The following is a 20,983-nucleotide window of genomic DNA, read 5'->3' as shown; positions in this document are numbered from 1 at the left end:
TAGTGTTTTAGCAATTCAGAAAAACTGTAGTTCCTAAATACCCAACGCTTAAGTAAGTGGCACCACCTAACGGACAGAAACTCTCACTGCTGTCAAAACACCAGAAACATCAGAAACACTGAGGAAACTACGGAAGCCCGTTTCCGTTACTCGATAAACAATCATCCTTCGGAGAATCATAATAATGAGATAAAAAGACGAAGTTATTAAAATCTACAGCGAAATGATTGTTAAAAAGTTGAAATTGTGAGAAGAAGTGTAGACATAGAGATATTATAATGTCGACGTTTTGTTAAAATTTTTACTTTTAATCTCACAGTTACGATTTGGCATGCCATCGACTTTAAATATCATAATAACTTACTGTCTTAATTTCTACTTCGTAATGTCATAATTTCTACTGTATAATGTCATGAATTGAGTCATAATTAAGATTTACCAATGAAACATGATTTGTTTAAAATGGGCTTCTGTAATAGTAATCACCATGATGTCTATGGTAATCACCAGGTAATCACACGGTTACATGATTAATTATTCATATGTGTAAGTGGTCACATGACACAACGTGCACATGTCATGAATTTTTAATCAGAGAGAGAGAGAGAGAGAGAGAGAGAGAGAGAGAGAGAGAGAAGAGAGAGAGAGAGAGAGAGAGAAACACACACACACACACACACACACTCACTGAAAAAAAAATTGTTCAATAAAATTAATCAAAATTGATTGTTCTACTTATTATCTTTTTATTGTATGTATATGTACATGTATGTTGATTCGCCGTAAACATTATGCTTTGATCGTCGTTGTACAACATTGTAAAGATCGTCATGCCAGTAAAGCAAATTTTAAACGGATAAATAAGCAGTTTCATATAACTTGTCTTTACATTGGAGTGCGAACTTTACAGTGGAAGACGAATAAAAACATTTGAGCCTGAGCCACGACGACCAGCGTGCGTCTACTTTGCGTCTGATTGCGTCATCACGCCGCATGCGTGTCCCACGTGCAGATGTTTACGTCCTCCTCTCGGTGACGTCAGAGCCCAGTCGTCGTCGGATGAGAAACATTCGCGATGTTAAAGATGCGGATTAGCGCACAAAAGGCCTCGCTAAAGGCAGGTGACGCGACGCGCGCAGGTGTGCCGCGCGAACGACGTACGCGTTAACGAACGACAAAACTGAGGGGAAATTTATACTATTAGCGGATGGTTTGAGTGTGTTTCTCCGCGTCCGTTACTCCGGCCTTTCTTCTCCTCAGTCTCACTCAGTTCCGCTCGGTTCAGGCTTTTCTTTGTTTACTCTGATGTCATTCGCAATGGAGGACGCGCTAGAGTCCGGATGGGTTTCGGTCAAACCCAATGTTTTCGAGGAGAAGGAGAAGCACAAGTTCGTGTTCATCGTCGCCTGGAACGAGATCGAAGGAAAGTTCGCGGTCACGTGCCACGACAGAACCGTGCAGAAGCGGAGCGCGCTTCTCGAGGAAGCGGAGCGCGCCCGCGGGCCGGTGGACGCAGAGTTTGACGCGGAGCTCGACGCGCGCGAGGACTTCAGTTGGGCCGGGCTCTTCTCGTTCCAGGACATGCGTTCCGTTCACCTGCAGCTGTGTTCCGTTAACTCGGACCTGGACCCGTGCCTGCCCGCGTTTCCCGAGGAGCGCTCCGTGTGGACTCACCTGTTCGGCGCGTCGGAGATGCGCACGCGCGACACGGACGCGCTCTGCTTCCAGCTGCAGGTGTATCTGGGTCACGCGCTCGACACCTGCGGGTGGAAGATCCTGTCTCAGGTTCTGTTCCCGGACAGTGATGATTCCGAAGAGTATTATGAGAGTCTGAGTGAGCTGAGGCAAAAGGGCTACGAGGACGCGCTTCAGAGAGCCAAGAAACACCTGCAGCAGGTGAGACGCGCACGCGGATCCCGTGCACTGTATGATCATACACTTAAATATGTGACCCCACTGGACCACAAAACCAGTCACATGGCTCAAGTTTTGGGCAATTGAGAATGAGAAGTATACACCATCTAACAGCTGAATAAATAAGCTTTCCATTGATATGTGGTTTGTTAGGTTATGACAATATTTGGCCGAGATCTGGAAAATCTGAGGGTGCAAAAAAATCTAAACATTGAGAAAATCGCCGAGTTGTGATTTTCCCGATTGTGATGCATTCACTCTCTAATATAAATGTTTAATATATATACGTTATGAAATTCACAAAATATCTTTATGGAACATAATCTTTACTTAATATCCTAATGATTTTTGGTATTGATCAATAATTTTGACTTATATAATGTACATTTGGCTTATACACCCGTGAGACTGGGTCTGTGGTCAGGGCCACATGTTCAGGCGAAACTTGAAAAAATAGAATATTGTGCAAAAGTTAATTTATTTCAGTAATTTAACTTAAAAGGTGAAACTAATTTATTATATAGACTCATTACATGCAATGTGAGATATTTCAAACCTGTATTTGTTATATTTCTGATGAGGTCTGAGAGTATCGCTCTCCTCTATAAGCTTCTAGGTAATTTCATTCTGCTGGCCCAGAAAGTTAGTTAAGACATCGGTAGAATAGTTTGAGTCACTACAGTTGCTCAACCTTACATTATCAAGCGAAAAAAAAACCAAACACTTTATTTAACTCTTCATTTTGACCTGTGTGTGTGTGTTCACTACGCATGAGTTCGTGAGAACTGAGATGTTGGGTCTTGATGTAGTGTTTAAAATGTGTGTGTGCAAGTTTGCTAGAGCCGCGACGCATGAGAACTGAGGGTCTCGATGGTGTGTTTAAAATGGTTTTTGAAGTGTGCTTTTCCTGGATGTTTGAATTGTGAGAAACCAGCGAGTAAACGTAAAGTGCCTCATCAAGACCCCACCAATGCCTCACCGGGATTTCGAAAGAAATAAGATGAAAGAAATTCGTCTTATTTGAACAATGCCCCATCAATGCCTCACCAATCCCTCAACAATACCCCACCAATGAAGATCATACACATGCGTCACATGTATCATTTTAATGTTGTTTAATGAAAGATTAAGTGGTATAGAGTCTAAAAACTTTTCAGTTACGGTTTATTTTAAGGTGTAATAATTTTATAGTTATACAGAATTACCTGACATTTAGTTTAAAAATATCTAGTTAGTGACCGAGTGCAAGCATATTCGTTTAAAATTATTCTGTATTTTCAGCTTCAGAATTATGAATATTGTTATTCTGTAGTCACCATTGTCCTTGGGTACCATATATCTTGGGAGTATCGCAATAATATTGTATCGTGAGTTCAGTATCGTGATATGTATCGAACCTTGACACAAGGGTATTGTTACACTTACACCCCTAATTGATATAGAGTTGCTCTGTATGTGGGTGGAGCCTAATGTAGAACTGAAGTATAATCTTGATTCTGACCCTCTAGCACGCACACACACACACACACACACCTGAACTACCATCTGTTAGCCGTTCAGCACAGAAACCTGATCCACACTAAGCCGACCCCTAAACCCACCCATCACACACACCCACACATAAAATCCTTTATCAAGGATGCATTTTCAAATTGCAAATTGATCAAAGGTTACAGTAAAGACATTTATACATGTATAATGCTACAAAAGATGTTATTTCAATAAATGCTGTTCTTTTGAACATTATATTCATAAAAGAATCCTGAAATACAATGTATCACAATTTCCACAAAAAAATGAAACGTTGAGTAGTGATGCACAGATGTGAAAATTGTGGCTGATACCGATAACCGATGTTAATATTGCTGTTATGGATGACACCGATATTTACCGATGTCGATATCGATTTATTTTGCGATATAAAAACAATTTCACCAGATGACTTGAATATATCTAAGGCATAAAAAAAAATTAGTTTGGTTCCGGTTTCCGACCGACCCTGTCCAATTACGTGCGACCCAAATTTATTTTTTGAGCTTGCGAAAGAAATAATAAAAATTAAATAAAAACACGAATAAAAAAACTTTGAGGTGAACTATTTCACACATCGTTCGTCAAACTGAACTATAATACATGCACAAGTCTTTGTTTTTTGTCATTTAGGACACTTTTATTCATACGCATTACGCACATCCAAATGCATGCATTAGGCACGCACACACCACATGATACGTTAAAGTGTAACTTCCACCCGCCTCCTAAGTTTCATTAAAAATCATCCTCTTCTGCTGTCTTCTTTCGCCATGTATTTGTTTGTTTCTTTTATTATTTTATGCAATCCAAAACACTCTAACCTGCCGCGCTTCGTATCTCCAGAGCCCGGTCCGCTTGTCCGGGACAAATGGAATTTTGAAGGACAAGTAAAAGAGAATTTTACTTGCCCGAACGGACAAGTAGCCTGATTAGAACATCAATAATAAACAAAAAAATAATAACTAGGGAATCACTAAACCGAAAGAATGATTCTGATTTTATTACATTTATTGTAAGTTGGGATCGATTGTGGATAATAAATGTATTAGCCTACTGACGGTGAGGTTGCGCTGTTGACGCTTGCGCAGCCTCTCGAGGAGAAATCTACACACATGAGCGCAGCACACACACACACACACACACACAGTCAACAACATAGTGCCTATAAAACATCTAAATGTGGAGTTTATATATTTTAACATATGTAAGCAGATTCAATTATTTTTCCTGAATACCATCATGATTGAAAATGTGACATTGATTTCCTACAACAGTTCAATAAACAATACAATTTTAGTCACTTACATTTTAGATGCAATATTGGCTGTTTTTGTTCTGTTTCAGCAGCGAAAATAGCTCCAAACAAAAATCACAACAGAACCACGGCGAATCTCACAGGAACACTCATCCTGTTTTCATTACTGAATGATTCAGCCGTTTGAACGAATCGTTTGGTCTTACGGTTTGTGTAGCAATGTTATTTAGTGCTTAAAAATCATTTGCCGATATCTTCGAAACCGTTAGTCCGATCGAGATGAAACCGCCGTCAGATGTTTGGAAACATAGGTTAAAAGTGCCAAAATATTGATAGTAAGGGCCCGGGGTTGTAAAATTCAAGCAATGTCACGACATGTCAGTAATTTTCCATGTGTTTCTTCACTTAAATGTCTATAACTCTGAAGCGAATTGAGATATTTTCAGCAAAATTGACACAGATGTATGGCCTCACTCTAAGGACACATAAAAAAATGGTGGGACTTAGCCTCTTGGTGGCGCTATAATAGAACAAAACGTGAAATTGCCATTGAATTCAATACGGTTTTTGATTAAAATGCTATACTTAAAGGTGCCCTCTGGGATAAAAAAATCAAATCATACACCATATTCACCTCTTATCCATCTTAGCCATCTTATCCTCTGCTTGCGCTTGGCCCCAATAATTGCTGCTTGCAGCTAGCCTATATTATTTCATATTTTACTGCATTTTTGATCAAATAAATGCTGCTTTGGAGAACTGAAGAGACTCTCAGAAACATTACAAATCTTAATCGCAAACTTTTGACCACTTCATTATAAACTCATTATAACCCTTGGTTAACGGAGACTTGCTGATGTTACGAGTGCGTCAGGGCTGAACTCATGTGAATTGATGGGATGTTATGGTTGTGATGACAAAGAATGAACATGCAGCAGGTGTGTGTGTGAGTGTGTGTGTGTGTCTGAATGTGTGTGTTCAATGTAAATGAGTTTGTGTTTGAATGTGTGTTCAGTGTAAATCAGTGTATGTGTTCAGTGTTAAAGGACAACTCCGGCGCAAAAATGAACCTTTGGTCTAATTACATATTGCTACCTACAACCGTTATCTGAGATTTGTTTTCATGATTGCCGAATGTAAATTGTTTTATCTCTAAAAAACAGTTTAGCCTATAACGCTAGTATAATGCTAGTATATAGGGCATAGAGTAATGACAAATAAAAATCGCTTGTTATTACCACTAACAAGGCTCAAAATAGCCCCACAGTAACACGGTAGCATAATAAGGGTCCCTACATTCAAACCGAAGCATTGAGAACTTTGTCAGTGTCCATACAGTTTAATAAGAAGATATTTTATACACACAGTCAACTTCTCGAATACAGGAAGAAGCCATCTTTGAAAAATAGTCTCTACCAGTCGATCTACGAACACCGATCCATGTGCGCTGAACTGTGCAGAATCTCATATGGTCCGTTGTTTCCGGAAGAAACACAAACCGTTTTCTTCTCATCAATATGTACACGTAGCCTACTGTTCGCGCTCACCTTATCACCTTATTCACATCTCACCAGCGCACTTGGATCGGCGTTCGTAGATCGACTGGTAGAGACTATTTTTCAAAGATGGCTTCTTCCTGTATTCGCGAAGTTGACTGTGTGTATAAAATATCTTCTTATTAAACGGTATGGACACTGACAAAGTTCTCAATGCTTCGGTTTGAATGTAGGGACCCTTATTATGCTGTCGTGTTAGTGTGGGGGTATTTTGAGCCTTGTTAGTGGTAATAACAAGTGATTTTTATTTGTCATATTTGTCATGCTCTATGCCCTATATACTAGCATTATACTAGCGTTATAGGCTAAACTGTTTTTAGAGATAAAACAATTTACATTGGGCAATCGTGAAAACAAATCTCGGATAACAGTTGACTAGGTAACAATGCATAATTAGACCAAAGGTTCATTTTGCGCCGGAGTTGTCCTTTAATGAGTGTCTGAGTGTGTGTGTGCATCGTGTGTGTGTGTACCTGCTGAACACCACAATCATCTGAGTCACATGTTCACTCTCAGATGCGTCTCCACGGCGACCAGTTGTGAAGGTAAACAGAGGCTCAGTGTGTGTATGAATGGATCAGTGTGTGAGCCGCTGGAAAGACAAGACGCGGGTCATTCATCTCAGAACACACACACACTACAGCATCAGACACGGGTGTGTGTGAGTGCGATGTGAACTGATGTGACGTCTTCATGAAACACACACACACACACACACACAGACTCTCGCTCTGTCAGTTTTGCCAAATTGGAAAATTATATGGTTTATACACTACAGACTGAAGAGCTACAGGAGTGAGCAGTGATGGAGAGTCATGCTGTTAACATCTCTCTCTCTCTCAGCACTGATTGAGTTAAACTGCAGTTCCTTCACTGGCCATTACAGACTGGCTGCAGAAGAGACTCCCATAAACCTGCATGTTTATTCTGCTGTAAATTTGGACATTTTAACATGTTTACAGCCTGGTGCCAAAAGTGGTTTTGGTCAATATAGTTAATGTTGCCCTTCATGATGACTGAGGGGGGTGAATATTTTTATAACTCATCCGTTTAAATTATATTAAGTCTTAAAGTTGTGAATAATTAAGGGCGTGGCCACTAGGGATGGCGAAAACTAAAAATTTTCTTGACCGACCACCGAGCCTCATTAGCCGGTTGAAACCGGTTAACCGATTGGTTTAAAAATATGCGCGCACACACACACACGCACACACACACAGCCCCGGCGCCGTCCTTCCACTCATGTTACTTTTCTAAAATCCCTGTAGAGCTCGAAACATGAGTCCAGGGGGTCGCACACCGGACAAGAAGCTCAGCACCCCGTCGTGGAGATCGAGCCACATCTTTCAAATTTGAACACATTTTTCTCTATGAGTGTACACACACCGGCAGCACCATTCAGCGTCTGTCCGCGGCGCCCAGCAACGACTCAGAACCGTGTTCAAAATCCTGTTGCGCCACAGAGCGCCATTTACATAGTTTTATATAAAATGTAAATTATTTTGGTCTCACATCATTGCTAATGTATCTTGACTGCGCCCTTTGCTGCAATAGTTTTGCATTCATTTACAGAAATCAGCTGCTTGAATGACAATTGCTGATGTTATTGGATTTTTCAGGTGAGATTCACAATTCATTTAGTTAACGGATGCTCTGAGGTAAAGTTAAAGTTTTCAGACTGCAGACTCAGCAACGATGGTATTTAATTGTACAGTACATTCATAACATAGAACAGACATTATCTTCATTTCATGTCATTAAACATAACAATTAGGGATGCACCGAATATTCGGCCGCCGAAAATTTTCGGCCGAAAATGGCCCAAAAGTGCATTTTCGGTTTTCGGCCGAAAGACTTTTATCACCGAAACAATACGGCCGAAATGTTGTGATGACGCAAACAGAAACCGCGACCTGCACGTGCTTGTCTGAAGCAACATGTCTGCGGTGTGGACGTATTTCAATGTATCTGAACCCGCGATGAGACGGAAGCCTTGTTTATCCACCTATAAACAATGCGTGCCGCCATGACGACCACTCCGGTTCCGAGCGGGTCAAGAGCGGTGCGCGCGCTGTCTGTGGAGACACGCGCTGCGGAGGCAGGCGAAAGTATAAACAAGGCAGCGCGAGTCTCCACAGACAGCGCGCGCACCGCTCTTGACCCGCTCGGAACCGGAGTCGTCGTCATGGCGGCACGCATTGTTTAGAGCAGGAAACAATTAAAAATTATAAATTAGACTCGCGCTGCGGAGGCAGGCGAAAGTAAACAAGGCAGCGCGAGTCTCCACAAACAGCGCGTGCACCGCTCCAAACGGTCGAGGCGTTTATACTTGACACGCTCTCCGTTGTAACTGTTACTATTCCTTGAAACGACAGGGGACGACTCAAGTAACTGTCCTCTAACCAGGGGCGATTCTAGGGTCAGAGCTTTAGGGGTGCTGAGCACCCAATGAGCCCCACTGCCACCACCCACATTTTACACCCATATACGCTCCCCCTCTCTCTTCATTTTATTTATTTAATTAGTTATTTGTAAGGGGGGCAGTGTACACATTAATCAACATTAGAACAATGAAAATGTACCCGAGTTAGTTAAAAGAGCTAATTTCCATCAGTAGTTCCCAGCCAGCAGTAAAAAAGGCAACCTTAAAGATATTAACAAATTTGTTAAACTATGTTGGGTGGACTATGTTCCTCTAGGGGGGTTCGGGGGCATGGTCCCGCGTTAGAAAATTTTGTACATTTTAAGGTTAAATGCATCAATCTCGTGCTCTTTGAGAGATCAAAATTAAGAGCTTCAACCCATGAACTGCTCGTTGAACAAAGAAAAAGCATTGATTTGTACCAGGACAACAAAGAGGGCTCAAACATCTTTTTAGTTGAGTCTCAGTCTACATTACATTATCAATGGTGTTTTAAGATCCCAAACAAATATTATAATAATGTAATAATGATTTATATAATTATTCCTATGATGTAAAATCCATATAGCCTATAAATGTACTAGTATATAATGAAAATTAATATTTCAAAAGTATATTTTAGTCAACATTACACTATAGAAAAATTAAAATACTTTTATCATATTTCTACACTTGCAAGAAATAAACCCGTAAGCTTTTATTTAGGAGAAAATACCAGATATATAACCATGCTGATCGCGTGAGCAAAGTGCACACTTTTCTTTAAATCACCCAGCAAAATTTGTGCTGTTTTATATAGGCAAAAAGCCATATCATGGATTCGATTTTAGTTTGTTGGCAAAATATAACACTAGAGCCCTTTATGTTAGGTTATACATTTTACATTATACATTTTACATCTCATGTGTGTTGGGAAAAGAGAGAAGAGATAGTTAGGCAAAAGGTAGATTCGAACTCAGGTCGAGCGCATCTAACTTCACTCACGCCCTACGACCTACGCTACGCCACTGTACCTACTCCGTGACGTGCATCTATTTACTAGAAAGACAGGCACTTCTCCGTTAGACAGGCAAAGCTCCGTTATCGAAAATGCAAAAAAAAAACAAAAAAACAAAAACAAAAAAAAAAACATTTATTTTTTCTTCCCCTCGCTTGGGCGCATGGCGAACTTGCAATGTATAAATTTTATCAGATCGGCCCTCGCGGCCTCGAAACACCACCGGCTCACCGGGAAAACTCCCGACTCTCCCGATTGCCACTCCGCTAACGTTACTCTACAGCGGAGGCGACCCGCTAGATTAAAACAGTCCGAAAATAAACACTTATTATAGGTGTACCAATGATTCAGGATACTGACTCCAGTACTCACCGATATGGTTTCGGAATCGGAACAACTGAAAGGAAAAAAGTGTGTGAGACACAGCTCTGGAGCGTCTCAAGCCTAGTTCACACTACGTGATTTCAAGCCCGATTTAAGCCCGATTTGCAAATCGTTGAGTCGCCGACAAGTCAGGGTGTTATCGCGTGCAAATCGCGGGCGATTAGCGGACGATTAACGCTCGCCAATCCGTTAGTGTGAAAGAGCCAACAACGCACCAAAGACAGCTCGCAGACAGGTCACCGAGCTCAGAAAAATATCTAGCATGCTAGATATCTCGAGCAGTCGCGCGACTCAATCTCAGTGATGTCATGAGTACAGCCAATCATAGCAACGCATGGGTTGAGGACACCAGGTAAATCTTACTTTTTCTTTTCTTTTTTGCATTTTTTTTTCTCAGAGCAGATCGTCGAGCAAACAGTGTGCAGCACTAGTTTCTGTCTGACGTCCATATTCGCGTGTTGTGTTCTTCTCTGCAGTTTCGCGTCATTTCTGGTTCGTTTTATTGCGTGGTTTTTCGTGACAAAACATGGTTTCTAGACCAGATAGAATCGTGTTGTTGTCAACTCGTTATTTGTTTGATTATTTTCAGGATTTAGACCGTACTATAGTACTGAAACAGCTCTCATTGAGTCACAAATGATATGCTCTTATCATCCGATCGTGGTTGTATCTCTATGTAGTGCGTTGTTAACTCGTGTAGTGAGTTACCTCCTGTTGTGGATCAATCACGTTGTGTTGTGTGGTGTGAACAGCTAAACAACTTGAACACTCATGATTTCACTGAGAGCAAGTCATGTAGTGTAAACTACATTTTAACAAAAAACATTTTAAAATCATGTAGTGTGAACTAGGCTTCAGTTGATTCACAAAACTACCTAACGGCCCGGATTCTCATAACTCTGCGTGTGTTTCGCGCTGGATGATGGCCGTGCTGAGCGGACGGTGCAGGTAAAGAAGTAACGTTAGAAGAAGAGAAATGTTTTCTTTTTCATTTCATTTTAAACCACAAACTACTGAGTATGTTTTGGACATTATTTAACCGTGTCAAAGACGAACAAAATTTTTAGAATAACAACATTTCTTGCTCCAAGTTTTAGGGGTGCTGAGCTCCTCTTTAGGGGTGCTGAAGCACCCCTAAAAAGGGGCTAGCCTCGCCCATGCCTCTAACCATCAGGAATCGGTGAGAAGAAGACAGATAAATACATGACAATGTTTATTTTTTAGTATTCCACCACCAATACAAAAATAATCATGTGAAACCCAGTAAACCCTGAGATTATTACTTGTGACATTACAAAAAAAATATGTATATGGGAACATGTATAGAACTAAATTAATGCTCTCTTAAATATACATTCACTAAAAATGTTTCATTAAGTTTCATGTACATTTGTATTAAACATGGACCATTGTTCATTTAAAAAGGCTTTTTATGCTATTGTATGCTAAAGTTTTTAAAATGTAACTAATTTAGACGTGCAAACTGGGTGCTAATGTGATGAGAAGTTTGCGCTCGGCTTTGTTTTTGAGAGAACATTTCATTTTAAAACCTTTCTGCAGTCCAGTAGATTATTATTTAGTGTACACATAAGTGGGGTCAAGTTAAACATTTTAGTTTGAATTTTATTTTATACTGTGCATTGTGCTAAATATATATTTGCATAATTTGTAATTGATTTATTCTTTGAAAATGTTATATTAATTTATGCAATTGCAATGCCTTGATTTTAGTAAACTTTGTACACAGTCATAGCCATAAATGCAATGATACTAATAATTGGCGTAATTTCTTTCGGTGTTTCGGTTTTCGGCCTTGGTTTCCTCTTTTTCGGTTTTGGCCAAGAATTTTCATTTCGGTGCATCCCTAATAACAATATTGCTGGCCATACACTGATGAGAAAGTGCGTGTCCGGTGTGCGATACTGGAGTTGTCCTACGCGGCGCAGCACTTCTTCTCTGGTCACTCCGGTGTGCAAAATCTAAGACCAGCAACTTACATCTGTGTTATTCTTTTAGGTGAAATGGTCCCACACACTATTTTCTTTGCACGCTTCATCCTGTCGTCTACCCTGGCTCTAACCTCGAGTGTTTTAGACTGAAGCCTTTACTTTTCGAAAATCTTGTGAGCGTGCGAACCCAAACGCTGTGACCTCGCGCCAAAGGTGTTTTTTTTTGTTGTTGTTTTTTTTAACCGACTACCGTCAACTTTGATCGGTTAACGTTGATACGGTCAACCATCGGTCAAACGGTCATCAGTTAACATCCCTAGTGGGCACTTGAGTGACAGGTGGACTGCGCTGATGTCGCTACTAGCCATTTGTCTGCTAGCGTTAGCATCACGTCACCTCAGCTAATCCGCCTCGCTGCACACATTCGTTTATCAGGGAGTGACGCGTGGCCAAGATGGCGACGGCCAGCTCTGCCCACTTTGGGCTTCAGAGACACTACGGGTGGTGTAATGCACACTACACCCATAGTCTATGGTTCTGACACTGTGTATGCGAGTGTGAGTGTGTGTGTCAAGTCAAGTCACCTTTATTTATATAGTGCTTTTTACAATACAGATTGTTTCAAAGCAGCTTCACAGTGATAACATGAAAATAATACAACACAGATCAATAATATTGTTGAATATTAAATGTCCCCAACTAAGCAAGCCAAAAGCCAAGGCAACAGTGGCAAGGAACCAAAACTCCATCAGGTGACAGAATGGAGAAAAAAACTTGGAAGAAAACAGACTCAGTTCTCCTCTGGCCAGAGTATTTGTCCATTTCCATCTGTTTGGAAGTCGAAGTGATCACGCCGGTATGGAGACGAGTTGTTGAGGATCAGTGTTGTGTCGATGACGCCGGCACTTAAGGATGAGTTGGGATGGGTCCAGGCACAGGTCCACCATAGAGGGTCCCTCGGGATAAACAGAGAGTCTAATATTAGCCATCCTTCTTGTGATGTACCAATTACATCAGGATTTAGGGGACGTGTTCCCGGTTCCGGTTGATCTAAACTATGCAGCCTAATTTTTAATTAAGGAAGTCTATAGTGTGTTATAGTGTGTTATGTGTATGCTAGGCCAAAGAGATGTGTTTTTAGTCTAGATTTGAACTGACAGAGTGTGTCTGCTTCCTGGACAATGTTAGCTCAATTGTCATGTAAAAAAAGATTGTAATTATAGTATACTTATAATTATGGTTTGCAGATTAATATTTTACCATTTTTGTGTCCTGAAGTAAATGTCCCTTTTTCTGTTTCAGTTCTAAGAAAAGCAGTGTGTATATATATATATATATATATATAAGAATATATATTGAATAAGAATATATATAGTATATTAGGGGTGGGCCGTTATCGCGTTAACGTGCTGCTATAACGCGAGACTCTTGTCGGGCGATAAAAAAAATATCGCTGTTAATCTATTCTCAAAGTTGAATTGGGAGCTGACTATACCACGCAAGCTATGATGACTTTCACTTTGATATTTTAGCACAGATGTAGTCAAATTGCATTGTAAGGGCCATTTAAAACCAATATATTGAAACGTCTGTTTATCCAGACATTAGGAAAATATCAGTCTATGCATTTTGATTTATATTTAATATGAGGGAACACATCCGTAAAAGGGGTCGCACACCGAACGAGAAAGCGCAGCGCCTCGCCACGTCTAGGGGGCTGTTTACACCTGGCCACTTCATGAGTTTTCTCAGATCGGATAGCAATCTGATTTATCAAAACGATTCAAAACCTGGTCACATATGTGTTTTTGCAAAACGGATATAAATCCGATCTTCAATTCCCCCACGCTATATGCGGATTTAATGAAGTGCACGTCACCGAAAACAACAGATATGAGCTGCTTTGATCATCGGCTAATTTCAAAATCAGCAAAGACAGCAATAAAAGAGAGCGGCAACCTGGTAAGATCATTTAGTTTCTTTACTTTTAATGACGATGATTGTGTTAAGTGTCTGCGACTTACTTGATTTGTGGTAGATTTGCGGTAGATTGCGGCGCGCTGGCTTGATCAGCTGCATCATCTGAGGTGATGAGTGTCGCAGTAGCGCCGTCATATCTGACTAAAATAACTTGACATATGGCCTATAACACGCTCTCACACGTTTATTTTTTAGCATTTTTGGGAGTAGTAACGTTTACATATGTGGTTTCAACAACCAGATGCATTTACACATGTCCAGTTTCGTCTGGAATGTGGCCAAGACTACCTTCTGATGTGGTTTGAGTGATCGGAGTTTCGGAGGGGCATTTCTGGTCTTTTCAAGATCGGACAGAAAACAATTAATTTCGTGTTACATAGAAGAAAAGTATGTCAAATGGGTTTAGAATAACACAAGAAAACCTTATGAAAAAACAACAACAACAACAACAACAAAAAAAAAAACTGATTTAGTTATTATTTTGTGCTGTTTAAAACTAGGGTTGACAATAGAATAAAATAATTATGATTACTCTCATTATTTATAATAATATGAACATTCCAGTGTTAAATCTTGTATAAAACATATTTAGGCCTAATTACAAACTACCTGCGAGGTTATTTATTTGGGTATAGCCCACGCCTTTGGTAGAATTCAAATGAGCCATCTAGATTAATCTAGATTAATTTCAAAATTAATCTAGATTAATCTAGATTAAAAAAATTAATCTATGCCCACCTCTAATATATATATATATATATATATATATATATATATTAAAATAATCTATTGTTTTATGTGAATTAGGGCTGCAACAAATGATTATTTTAATAATCGATTAATCTAACGATTATTAGAACGATTAATCGACTAATCATCAATTATTTTGCCAGCTAATCATTAAGTTTGGAACGTTTGTTCAGCTTTTTCAATTAGTTAAAACATTGAGTTACACATTCTTACTATAATATAAAAAAGAAAATCAGTTCAGCTTTTGAAATAGTGGTTTTAATGAACTTAGAGCCAACTAAACAGGTCATTCTCTTTAAGTTTAACTCAAATCACAAACAAATGCTCTCTAAGCATTGTTTAATAATCCCACTGCTTTTCATAGAACTGAAACAGAAAAAGGGTCATTACTTCAGGACACAAAAAGGGTAAAATATTAATCTGCAAACCATTATTATAGATATGATTTATGTTATTATAGATAAAATTACAATAGTTTTTTTTACATGAGAATTGAGCTGACAGAGATGTTCTCATTTACCTTTAAATTTACAGAATGAAAAAGAAAAAGTAACTGCCATGATATTATTCCTAACATCTCCTTTTGTAAGTCTTCATGATTATGGAACAAAATACAAACAAGTAATAAGACTATAATACCTAATAGTGTTACAATAATAAAAACAGCCCTGACTCCTAAGCTCAATCAAGCTTTATTCTATGCAAAATAAATCATAACATTACTGTAATTATATTATTATTGATGATATTATTACTATTAATATTATTGCATGATCTAATAAACAGATACGTTACCACTACAGCTCCAGCTCGAGAGCACTCAGTTCTCACCGGCTCCTCTTTGCCCGGATGTTTCCTCTTTAAGTGCTCCAACATGCATGTGGTGCTCCCGTGAAAAGCAAGTTCTGCCTTGCATGTATTGCACATGACAGCATTGTTGGTTTTAAGTTTTGTAAAACTTTGCCAAACCTTGGTAGTTCGGATTCGTTTGCACTCCGTTAAGGCCAATTTATACTTCTGCGTCGAGGGTACGCCGTAGTGTACGGCGTTGGCTACGCACGTAGGCGACGCCGTTGTGAGCATTTATACTTCTGCGTTCAGGTCTTGGTTGCTCTGCAGTACTGCTCCGAAACGCTAGTTGGCGGCGGAGAGTTTTAATGTTCCACTGTGTTTAGATTCCTCGCGGCTAGGTTACTACGAGTGAAAGAGAGCTGATCATGTTGGAGTTGGAGCTTATTAAGGTGGAAAAACAGTTCACTTTAGTGAAATTACTAAAACTGAAAGGCAGAAATGAGAGAAGACTTCGGAGGAGATGAAACTTGTGGAAATCATAGACAGTGGTGGAAATGCGTGAGAAGGTACGTGCGGAAATGCGTAGGAGGAAATGCGATGCTACCAAGCCAACCAATCACCGATCTTGCGGTCCGCATCGTCGCGACGTGTAGTTACATTTTTGAGGAGGTGCGCGTCAGGCGACGGCGAAGGGTACGCGGTATGGGACGCGTCTGTGCGTATGCTACGCCGTACCTACTGCGCGCACCCTACGCAGAAGTATAAATTGGCCTTTATAATTCGCGCTGTTTTTTCTTTTACCGCACTTGCATTTTTAAAGGGCTGCATTACACTCTAGCGCCAAAGCGTCGTAGCGGTCAAATCGTGATATTGCACGCCCTTACATTAGGTCTCGTGAGATCAAACGACTACTCGACAACAAAGATATTTGTCAACAGTTTTTTTTTATTGTCGATGTTGTCGACAATGTCGATTTATCATTGCAGCCTTAATGTGGAAGATTACGCAGGATGATTTTCAGATCATTTTGAAGAAAAAAACATTAGTCCAGTGCAGTCTTGTGGACGCATATTTATTATGTGTTTTGAGCCCTTATTTCAGAAACTTTCATTTTTAGGTTTTTTCAATTACCACGTAAACAATATTCTTTTTAAAAAAAAAACATGTACATAAATGTCGCTCACATATTATGGTAGCCCTGTTTGTGCTAAATAGTGTAATTTTCACCTTTGCCATTAATATGTTTATGCAACTGAAAAAAGTACAAATGTCAGGGCATCTCAAAACATCTCAAGGACCCCAAAAACACCTTAGACCCCAGAGGGTTAAAAGTATGTCAAGGCTCGAAATTGCGACCATTTTGGTCGCATATGCTCCTGAATTTTAACCTGTGCGACCTAAAAATATATTTGGGAGCATTAGTGCGAGTGCAAATAATGGTTGTGGTGCGACCTGTTTTCATCTCTCTACAAAAAGATCGCAATTTACTGTGTACCTTATGTGCGCTGATACGCGGTGGCCGGACCATCATTTTATCATAACCAATCAAACTTCATCCTTACGTTTTTAACTTTAAAGCAGATTTTAAATTGGTTAATATCAGCTGTCAATCACTCCCTTTCGCGGCGCTCCGTTGTCACGTGTGCCAATATCATCGGGGTCATAGCAGATAGATACTATCCGCGAGAACACCGCAGTTTAAGTGTCGTCAGCTCAGTACATCTCTTTCATTATCGATGGAGACACCGACCTGTCTGTCAAGGAGTGTGTGATCATGTATGTCTATGTCCGCATCCTGCTTGATGGACAGCCCACGAACATTCTCGTCGGACACGTTGAGGTGGAATATGCCAATGCTGATAATGAGGATGTTTTTCGTTTTTATTTATATTGTTTTATTAATACATAGCTTATTTAGTATTATATAGCAATATATGAGTAATATCATAATAAATACTTTGCTTGTTTCATTAATGGATGAATCAGCGTTTTTTTTTTTAAACAAATCTCTTGAATGAATGATTCAATAACAAATACATTTAAGTCACTTGTCGCCACCTAGTGGATAACAATGTGATCGATACAATTGTTATTTGAAGCTCCATGTTACTTTCAAAAGGTGCTCGTCTCTATTTTGATCGCTTCTGTAGACGTCAGTGTTTATATCCAAACCATAATCTTTAATTCTAGTTCCGATTCAAGTTCTTCTGTGATGAGAATATTTGTAACACAGAAATAACAATACTGCGTAGTTGAATATACTCTCTGGGTCAGCAGGAGCACCATAATTTTCCGCTGTGATTTATAATAGACATGTTTAATAGACAAAAAGTTGTCATTTAGGAATGAAAATCAGACATTGGATCTTCATTACATCCTAACACAGTAAAAGATCTAATCCAAATCAGCATTGAGGGTCCTCCTTTGGAGGCGTTCGATGCCTCAGTGAAGAGATGGATGGAGGAGGGACAGAGAGCCTAGAGACCAAATTTCAAATCCTGGCCACAGGATGTGTAAAGCCCCAGTGATATTTGGTGTTGATTGGTGTTGTTTTTAAATAAAAGAAATTTGTTTATATATAATTTGTAGTTGTGGTGATCTTTAATTTTTGGTGGGTGCTCCTTAATTTTCGCTGGTGCTCCTAACTTTTTGAAGTTGGTAGCACCAGTGCTACCAAGTAAAAAAGTTAATTTCGAGCCCTGTATGTTGTGGTCAGTTGTGTCAAATGCAGCACCAAGGTTAAGTAACTCTAATAGAGAGATAAAACCACAATCAGATGATAAGAGCAAATCATTTGTGACTCTAATGAGAGCAGTCTCGGTACTATGGTACGGTCTAAATCCTGACTGGAAATCCTTGCAGATATCATTTCTTTCAAGAAAGAACACAGTTGTGAGCATACTGCTTTTTCCAGTAATTTTGACAGAAAAGGCAGATTCGAGATTTGCCTGTAATTGACTAATTCTGTAGGATCAAGTTGCGTTTTTTTAACAAGCGGTTGTATCATAGCCAGCTTAAAGGTTTTTGTTACGTATCCTAGTGACAAAGGCGAATGAATGGTATTAAGAAGAGGATCTAGGACCTCTGGAAGCATCTTTTTCGGTAGTTTAGTCGTTATAGGGTCTAGCATAGAAGTTGTTGATTTGGATGATTAACGAGTTTGCAAAATTCTTCCTCTACTATAGCAACAAATAAACCAAATTTTTCCTCAGGGAGACTACAATGCACCCCATGATACGATACTGTAGTAGACAGTTGCATAGTTATAATTTTGTCCCTGATATTATCAATGTTGCTTGGACACTTCTGGGCTTGAAGCTTTCTTTTTCGTTAGTTTAGCCACTGTTTCAGATAGATACCTAGGATTATGTTTATTTTCTTCTAATAGGTTTCAAAAATAAGCAGATCTAGCAGTTTTTAAGGCCTCTCTGTAAGCAATCGAGCTCTCCTTCCATGAAATCCGGAATACATCTAGTTTAATTTTCTTCCAGCTACGCTCCATTTTTCTGGCTGCTCTCTTAAGGGCCCGAGTGTGCTCGTTGTACCACGGCATTGGACTTTTCTTTAATCTTGCTTTAAACGCAACAGAGCAACTGGGTCTAAAGTAGGGCTGTAACGATTTGGGCTAAAATCATAATCACGATTAATCAAACAAGTTACTTCGATTACGATTATTGAACGATTATTTAAAAAAATCGTTCTTATGTCACTGGGAAGACTTATATTGTAAATATGTTCACGGTTATTTTTTCTAATGAAAGAGTGCATAATCCTATCTTTTTGATTCTAAAATAAGGAACCACACGGATAGCTATTAATGCTTATTTATTAAATATTTCAAACAACTGAATCAAACAAACAATTGAAACAAATCAAACAATTGAAACAAAGCATATAATGCTTGAAATTAAAATATCTTAAAGTCTTTAAGGTTTTAATGTAAAAAAATTTCCTAAAAATGTTGAAAATAAAGAACTTTTAAAAAGTTATTTTTGTAAACAAAATAAAATTGTGAATGTTGCCTTAAAAGTAAAATATAACTTGTATCTCTTTAAACAAAATAAATTATTGTAAATATTGCCTTAAGTCAAATAGAACTTGTATCTCTTGTAAACAAAATAAATTATTGTAAATATTGCCTTAAAATTAAAATAGAACTTGTATCTCTTGTAAACAAAATAAATTATTGTAAATATTAGCTCAAGTCAAATAGAACTTTTATCAAGTCAAGTCAAGTCACATTTATTTATATAGCGCTTTTCACAATACAGATTGTATCAAAGCAGCTTCACAGTGATAACATGAAAGTAGTACAACACAGATCAACAACATTGCTAAACACTAAATAACCCCAACTGAGCAAGCTCAAAGCAAGCCAAAAGCAAGGCGACAGTGGCAAGGAACCAAAACTCCATCAGATTGGATGGAGAAAAAAAACCTTGGGAGAACCCAGGCTCAGTCGGGGGCCAGTTCTCCTCTGGCTAACATTCATATTGTTTATATATAAATATTAAATATAAATATTGTTTATATACATAAACGGCGCCATAACATATCGCCGGCGTTGAGTCGTCTCTTCACAGGCGCGAGTCCTCTTATCACAGGCGTTGGGGCATCCGAAATCCCCGTGAGAGGCTGGATACAAAACTGGACCTGACAAACGTCCCGAGATAACAGCAGAAAGGCAGATGGGAGATAATTAGCATAGCTGATGTTCATAATGATTTCTATTATACGGGAGTCGGTGTTAGAAAACCACTATCTCACAAACTCTCCGCAACCCAACCATACGCGCCGACCCGTTTGTCTAAAAGGCTGTCGAGCCCCACTGGTGCGTTAAGCAGTTTCAGTGGCAAACGGGTCCGTATGGCATAACAGAGGACTGAAAGGTAAGCATTATGTGAATGCTTGACTAAAGAGAAGCGTCTTTAATCTAGTTTTAAACTGTGTCAGCGAGTCAGAGCCACGGACCATATCGGGAAGGCTATTCCAGAGTTTTGGAGCTAAATGCGAGAACGCCCTCCCTCCTTTACTGGACTTAGATATCCTAGGAATGACCAGAAGCCTTGAATTTAGTGATCTTAAGGAATGTGGTGGATTGAAGGTCTGTTAAGTACATAGGAGCTAAACCATTTAGGGCTTTATAGGTCAGTAGTAGTACTTTGTAGTTGATCCGGAACTTAATAGGTAACCAGTGTAGAGATGATAAAATCGGTGTTATATGATCATATTTTCTTGACCTAGTAAGAACTCTAGCAGCTGCATTTTGCACTAACTGTAGCTTGTATCTCTTGTAAACAAAATAAATTATTGTAAATATTGCCTTAAAAGTCAAATAGAACTTGTATTGTTTACAAATGTTAAATAATGCCATGTGCAAAAATAAGAGCAAGAGCAGGGCTTGGACAAGGCACCTCTGATGGATCCAGCTGGCTGTGTATCTTCTCATTG

The 20,983-nt window shown here is 39.2% G+C and overlaps 1 protein-coding gene across 1 annotated transcript in view; it reads left to right on the top strand.

Moving 5' to 3' along the window:
• The first annotated feature begins 1,014 nt into the window (after window positions 1–1,014).
• Window positions 1,015–20,983, top strand: part of jmy (junction mediating and regulatory protein, p53 cofactor) — a 65,866-nt gene continuing 45,897 nt past the window's right edge. Inside the window, exon 1 of the mRNA XM_039650239.2 lies at window positions 1,015–1,896. Within this exon, the coding sequence (XP_039506173.2) occupies window positions 1,306–1,896 (591 nt within the window). The 5' untranslated portion in view covers window positions 1,015–1,305. The remainder of the gene's footprint in view (window positions 1,897–20,983) is intronic.

This window comes from Pimephales promelas, chromosome 19, assembly GCF_988280905.1.
Source record: "Pimephales promelas chromosome 19, fPimPro1.hap1.1, whole genome shotgun sequence".
In the NCBI taxonomy this organism is placed as follows: Eukaryota; Metazoa; Chordata; class Actinopteri; order Cypriniformes; family Leuciscidae; genus Pimephales; species Pimephales promelas.
The sequence above is the reverse complement of the archived record's forward strand: the minus strand, read 5'-3'. Positions and strand labels throughout refer to the sequence as shown.